General features: G+C 41.5%; 1 protein-coding gene across 2 annotated transcripts in view; it reads right to left on the bottom strand.

The window, feature by feature from the left end:
• Nucleotides 1-650: 650 nt before the first annotated feature.
• KDM5A (lysine demethylase 5A) overlaps nt 651-7,561 on the bottom strand; it is a 49,035-nt gene continuing 42,124 nt past the window's right edge. For both annotated transcript variants that reach the window (XM_058022486.1, XM_058022485.1), the window contains exons 27-28: nt 5,141-5,551; nt 651-3,630 (exon numbers count right to left, since the gene is read on the bottom strand). In XM_058022486.1, the coding sequence (XP_057878469.1) occupies nt 3,418-3,630; nt 5,141-5,551 (624 nt within the window). In that variant the 3' untranslated portion in view covers nt 651-3,417. The remainder of the gene's footprint in view (nt 3,631-5,140; nt 5,552-7,561) is intronic.

Below are 7,561 nucleotides of genomic sequence, written 5' to 3'. Positions count from 1 at the left end.
TTGCTGAGGACTCTTAAATCTTCATTACCAATGGTCCAGGCTGCACCAGCATTCAGCTATAGATCTGTCAAAAGCATAAATCCTAAAGGCAATGGTGCTGAAGGTCAGCAGTGACATTTATCTCTCTGCAAGCAAAGCTGCCAAATTCCAGGCTGTTTTTTACAAGAAAAACCTGAAAACATGTAGCTTGTACAAGCTATACAACTCAAGCCCTGGCCATTTTCAGCTCCTCACAACAGCTCAGGTAAATTTTTTTGACCTTTTGTGTCAGACACATGAAAAGAAATAACAGCAGCAGTGGCAAGCAGCCTTTGTAGACTACAGCATTAAGACACGCACCTTTCTAGATAAATGAGATAATATTTTTGTGTACTGAGATTTTGTCCCCAAAGCATGAGAGAGTTTTCCCACAGCTGTAGCAGACCTGTAAGAACATTTTTATCTTGGCTTTGGCTGGCTTCTCTGCATATGCTTTTATAAAAATTCAAACCCCTAGGATCTGGAGACAACACCACAACTGTAGCTTTGGGTTTTTCAACCACTAAACTACAGGTTTTTCCAAAAGTTAACATTTATTCATAAGTTCATACTATCAGCAATCCTTTGATAGGAATTACGCTCTTAAAAAACAAGCTTAAAACAATAAGATGTAAAGGTAATAATGGTCTTCAGTTTATGAACACCTTATCCAAAAGCAGACAAAGACATGTGTGACCAGAGAAAAGTGTGGCAACCTCCTTCCAACAGTGGAACAGAGGCTCTCCACGTGGCTACAATGAAAAACAGCTACTAAAAACGTGACTTTTGCATATGATTTGCACATTTCTTTCTGTTGTTTGCTCTTTCTTTCCTGTGCTTGTTACAAGCAGAACCACCACAGTTGCATTGTAGAGCTGTTTGCTTCCATCTTGCTGTCACCAGTGCTTCTGTCAACACTCTCCACCACACCTTCTACACAGAGAAACAGGAACATGCAATGCAGGTTTACTCAAAGATCTCTTTTCCAGTTGATGGCAATTACATACAACGACTTCATTGCAACAGAGAATGCAGGAATGGATACCAGGATATGCTCAGTGGCTAACAGGAGATGCTAACCATATTTCCCCTGCTGTGTCACAAATTCTAGGAGTCAGGAAAGAATACAGAACACTGGGATTCTTTAAGAAATCTTGTACTAGTCTACTTCTGGAACGATTAAACATCTGTGACAGATCGTTGATCCACTCCATATGGGGAAACATTTATGTAGTACCGTCAGTTAAAGCTTGAAGGAAAAGTAACAACTGCTTCAATCAGTTTACCAAAACTAAGTGTACATTGAGAAGAAAACAAAAAAAAGTAATTGGAGGCAAAAGAGGGTATGTCTATCTAAAGCATAGACTCCTTCATAAATAAGTAAACAAATAATACTCTTAAATTTGCTAGGGTGCCCGTTCAGCCACATGCTTAACCACAGCTTGCTTTTGCTTTTAACATCACATTAAGTCTTTGGGGAGCAGGGATTAGAAGTCTGTGTCCAATTTGCACTCAAAGCTCCCAAGACTCTGGATCTTCTTTGCTCCATCTTATTTCTTTTCCTTTTGCACACTTCCCTCTTCCCAGGTAGCAGGCACACATAGAAGAAAACAATAAAGTTCTGTCTACCTGAGCTGAGTTGGTTTTTTTTTTTGGATGGATAATTCTGCCAAATAAATAAACTTCCAAACATCAGAGAACAAGAGAAGGGACACAGAACAGTCAAGACAGCACACCTTTGTTTTTGTCAATATTTCTTTAAATCCCAATCCAGCTCCTAGTAAGACTGGACACTACTTACAACACTCCTAGAACTGCAGAAGAATGGAAACAATAGGGAGCGAGTGGAGAGGGGGACAAGACAGCCCAGGGCTGACTTCAGACATTCACATACACAAGGCCAGCATCCACTGGAGTCATTAAGGCCCAGATGCCCCACTAATAGGAACAAACCCAAATACAAAGGTAGCACATGAAATGTATTTACCTATTTAAACACAGGCAGCTGGTCAAGCTAGAATGGGGAAGGTAACTGCTAATTCCTTGTACTACAAGGAAGGAATGGAGTAAAAAAACCCAAGCCCACGGGCAGGTTTTTGCTTTGTGAACCTCTGTCTGTGCTGCTGGTTAACAGTGGTAAGTATAAAAAAATCAAAGAAAAATAATCTATTTATAGAACAAGTCAGTAGTCTGAGACATTTAGAAAAAAGTAAAAACAAGTCCTTCTTTAAAAATGGATTTACTAAAACAACTGTCACCCAGGATGACCCCAAGCCCTCTGGTCCTCTGGCAGAGCCAGGGGCAACTTCCAACAGGAGCTGCTGCTGATTGTACACTGGTACACACCCAGCAAGGCCAGCAGGGAGGGGTTTGCACTGTGAACAGGATCTGCAGACTGCTTGCTGGTATCACAGGAGGCCATGCCTGTAGCCTGGTGATACTGGAAAGTTGTGAGTGAAACTTTTCACAGAAGCACGTGTCAGTGTAACCTCTGAGGTAAGTGGGCTGTCTTCTTTCCTTCCCATCCCTGGGTACACATCTCAGAAGCTGTGCCCTGGGTGCTGTACCTCCTTGCCAGCTCCACACAACTTCAATGTGCAGGAGTGCAGGACTCTAAGCAAAGCCTAGAACAGGAGAGAGCATCCCTATGGAAAGGGAAGCACTCTGCTCTTCCCAAGTTCTGGTCTAGCTAGACATCATCAATGACTTCTGGCCCTCCTCAGGACAGGAAGATCAGTTGTTTCCCACTGAGGAAAAACAATTTGCCTAGTGGAGTAGAGTTGGGTTTCTTTTTTGGTAAACAGAACTTTTGCTGATTTTTGCCATTGTGAGCTCCTCTGCTCTTTAGCTACAATAGAGAAATTAAAAGAAATTCATCCACTTGCTCCCACCCTTATAGTGTAGTGTTAGCTGCCTGGATATGGAGGCAATTTCATTCTCCCAAGACATTGCTCTACACACTGGGTTGGCATGGAGAGGTGAAAGAGAACTTGCAAAGTCACCTCCTCAGGATAACCAGGTAGGTTAAGAGCTCCAGCCTATGCACACCAGCTCCAGGCCAGCTCCACTGCCAACATGGCCTTCCAACACCTTCAAGTGTCCAACAGTCTCGAGTCTGCTCAGTCCTGAGAGCAGCAGCCACACTCCAAGATGGAAACACTGAGGTCAGGAAGCACTGGCTGGAGCTCTCCTCAGGCAGGGTGTGCATAGCTCAGTGGGTGCCTCTGTGCCCTGACAGGGCACTGCAGGGAGGAAGGCAGCAGCACCCAAGGGACCAGCTCTGCTGCACGTCTGTACATCCTTGAAGAGAAGCTCAGGAGCTACATCAGCCTCAAACCCCTCTCCTCCTGAAGGGTTCCAGTGGTCCATTCCCAACAAGTTCTGGCCATGGAGCAGTTGCTAACTCGTCTCCTTGAGATCTTCCATTGGTAGTTTGTAGCTCAGCAGGAAGGGAGGAGGTGAGGCGTGGGCAGGGCTGCTGGGCCCCTGCAGGGGTTTCTTTGCACAGTTTATACAGATGTAATCCTCATTCTCAGCCATCTCTGGGGACACCCCAACACACACCTGATGGAACCACTCATCACAGCCCCCGTCACACTGCACCCAGTCCACCTGCAAGAGAGCAGCACACAGCTTGTTATGAGGAACAACACACAAACACAGTTTCTGTGAAGAAAAAACTTTCTGTTAGACCTAACAGAGCTACCAAGAATATAAGCCCTGAGGCAAATTTAATGCCCCTGTAGAGCTTGTTTAAACAGCTAGTTCAGTTTAATGGAAACTAACTCTTCCAACAAACCTTGCCCCTTCACTCTTCTACTCCTGAGGAAGGTGACTCAGCTCTCCTCAGATGTGCTAAAACGCATTTAAAACGCTCAGGGATGGTTATCTCAGCTCAGGTGAGAGTCTCCAAACACACCCTCTTAGACTGCATTATCAAACAGCAGCTTTTGTAAATGTAAGTCCTAAGAGTCAGAACATTTAAGCTACAACACAAACTTTGAGCTGAACCTGCTGTAGAACAATTTGGAAAAGACAAAAAATGAGTTAGAATGTAGAAGGAAAAAAGATCACTGATTTGATTCTGTAATTCTTTGAATAAAAGTACATGTTAATTGGAATCAGTGGGCAAAAACTCCAATTTGCAGGGTAAGAAACACAGATCCCTCCATTTTAATGGCATCCACTGGTACTGGTATAAAAATTGTTACTGCTGTAGTTCTGCTTTCCACTTACAGGGGAATGTAAAACTGTATCAGGAAAACAGTAGTGGCTGTGTCAGAAAATCAGTAGTGGCAACCTATTTAAAATGAAGAAACTTTATCATCATACAGATGTTACTTTGGTTTGTAGCCAACTACTCCTGAACAAATTTTCCAAAGTGATTAGTAATGGATATCAACAGCTGCAGCTTCAGTCATTACATTCCTGCATCTGCCATTTTTTGACAAGTATGGCATTCCCCTGTTGAAAGTAGAAAAGTACAGAAAAAACATTTTGAAAACATTTTTGATCATCAGTCTGTGTTAAAAGCTGACCATCATGGCAGGCAGTACCACAGAGAGAGGCAGATCAAGTTTGCTTTGTAATAATCTAATCAAGTCTAAAATAATTGATTATTTATCTCCAAACAAGCAAAATGAACCACTGAAGTTTGTAGATCAGTCAGCCTGCAACATCACTGTTCACAGAGTGTATGGAAGAAATACAGAAAATCTATTTCATTTCGGAACATCTAACATCCCACTCCTGCTCAGGAACACAGTAAAGCTAGGAACATTTCTTTCTGAATCACAGAATTAATCCTTTGAATCAGCCAGTGCATGTTGCACAGAGTCAACAGAAAAACACACAGCTTGAAGAAGTTAAACTTCCCAACCAAAACAGAGTACCTTTTCCCAGATTCTAATTTTCCATCCTCTCTTTTGAAGTACCTAAGAGAATAAGGAAGTCCTACAGCTTCATCTGCTAAATCCCTGTACCTACCAAGTACTACTCAATCATCTCATTTCTAACCACACCACTTTGGTTTCTCATACTGCTCAACTTAAATATTCCCTGGCACAGGGGTTCTGACTTAGCACACAAGTGCCTGTGACACAACTACGGGGCAGCTACTCACTTTGTCCTTGCAGGGCCTTTGGCAGTTCTGAGCAGCACACACAGCATTCTCATCATCTGACTCCTCTGCTCCTGACCAGTCATACTTGGAAGGAATATCCAGAACCTTCTTCTCTCTCTTTTTCTCTGTGCTCTCCTTGGCCAGTTCTACCTTTGCCACAACTGCCTTCTCTCGCTTCTTCTTCCGCTCCTCTTCCTTGGCCAGTTTCTTTGCCAGCTTGTTCAGCTCCTTGGTCTTATCCATAGTGAGTTTTAGCTTCTTCTTCTTGGGTTTTTCCAGTTTTTTCAGCTCTTTAGATTTTTGCTTCATATCTCCAAAGAACTGCTCTGCTCTCTCCAGTTTTCGTTTCCGCTTCCTCTCAGAGGAGTCCCTCCCTCTCATTTTCAGTGGTTTTTCATCCATGCTGTCATCCTTCACAGAAAAAAAAAATATTACTTAAAGACAAATTTCCTGCAAACCTAAGGTCTGAAAAATGTACTTACCTCTACTTTTACCCTGATATGGCATGAAGAAATCTAGTCAACAACATACTGCTAGAAATTCTACACAAAAAAAGCACTTAACTTCGTTTTCACCATACTATAAAAAATTCCTAAGTGTTATCAACTGTGTCAAAGTATAATCAGCCAAAAATACCCAGTGGAAAAAGCAAACTATCAGCAAGGGTAAGAAGGCAAAGTAAGCAATAATTACAGCTCCCTTCTCACATTGTTTTTAATAGAAGTTGAGAAGATTAATAATTTGCTAGATGCTTATTTTTCATCCGAGGTCAGTCTTGCCTGTAATTATTTTCGAGAGAAAGCAACTGCTGTTTTGGAGATTAAGAAAGAGTAATTGGTGAATTCTTAAAATGTATCATCAAGTCAAGCAAGAAGAGAAAGCAACATTCATTATTTGAATGGCTTCCAAACTGGCAGACATTGTAAATATCCTGGTGTCATCAAGAGCTCTTAAATAACAGATTCACATCATAAATGGAGTTTAAAACTGGCCAGCTCTGTCCCTGTAGGTAGCACTCACAGAGACAAGTCCCATTTATACCTGAAAGATTTACTTGTGTAGTCCTTTGTACAAATGGGACTGACTGGATTTCAGTTAATACAGCTATATACTTTAACCTTAATTATTAATAGATTAAGAACATATTATAAACCAGTAAAGAGACTGTTTACTGTACACTACTTAATATAGCTACTCCACCCAAAACCAAATCCTCTGCAGATTATTTCACAGAAGTCTACTTATTTTGTATGTAAACAGACATAGAATATATTCAATTCAAAATGAGCAGCTCTGGTCAAGCAAGTATTCATAAAGGTTAACCAGAAAAAGTTGTAATGCACACACACTCTACACTCCTCACCCCATTCCCCAGCAAAAAAGCTTTGCTCAACTATTAATGTAACAGTCTGGCATATTATTTATAAATTGCTACTTGTTGTCATGAAAACTGCTTTTCAATCAACTCCCTGCCAAAACCATTACACTAAAAGAACATGAAGCTTATGTAGCACTTTGGGCTGAAAGGTGGTAAAGCAGCAGAACAGGGAGGCAGGGGCCGTTTTGTACTCCACACTTCTGACTGATGCAGTCTGGCAACACTTTAACTCACTGTGCATGGATGGCACACAGAAAATGAGACACCTCATTGTTCACAGCATGCAACCTTCCATCTTGTATTGCTGTACAGCACCAAAAAGCCAAGAAAGAACCAGCTTATGTTCTTCCTTGTACAGCTCAGTAACCCAACAAGCCATCATTAATCCAGATGGTCAAACTGACCCCTAACTGCAGCTGACAGATGATAAAAAAGGGGTTCCACTCTGGCTCTTCAACCCAGCAGCTTGAGTTGAAGCTTCAAAAGAGGGTTCTCTTCATAGCAAAGTGATTCAGACTAGACCTCAGAATCAGCAGATAAACCTGCCTGATCCACTGGCAGTTGAGCAAAGTAATCAGGACATCTTCACAGTATATCAATAAAAAATTGCTATGTCCATGTTATTCTCAGGAAGAACATGAAACTTATTGTCTGTATTATCAAAACCTGTTTTCCCCAATAACATACAAGTATCATGCTATATAAGGTAAGTATAACTTCATCTTCCTAAATGTCTCTTGTAACTCTTTTGCAGATTAGTTCTGTTTCCAGGCATAATGGGAGGAGTGTTTCCTCCCTTAACCTGTTATCTTCTGAAATAAAGTTTGCATATGGAACTACTCGAGTAAACTGTTCTAAATATGGTTAACTGTGGAGGACAATGCTATAGCATGAGTGATGAAGAACTGAATTTCTGCATCACTTATTCTGTTGTTTTCTGTAATCTACTACTCTCCCCAAGTGAAACACAAACATGACAAGCTGAGCACTCAGCTATTCAAGACCACATTTATATAAATCCACCAACAGAATGTGGTGGGATT

This window comes from Melospiza georgiana, chromosome 4 (assembly GCF_028018845.1).
Source record: "Melospiza georgiana isolate bMelGeo1 chromosome 4, bMelGeo1.pri, whole genome shotgun sequence".
NCBI lineage: Eukaryota > Metazoa > Chordata > Aves > Passeriformes > Passerellidae > Melospiza > Melospiza georgiana.
This window is presented reverse-complemented; position numbering and strand designations above follow the sequence as displayed.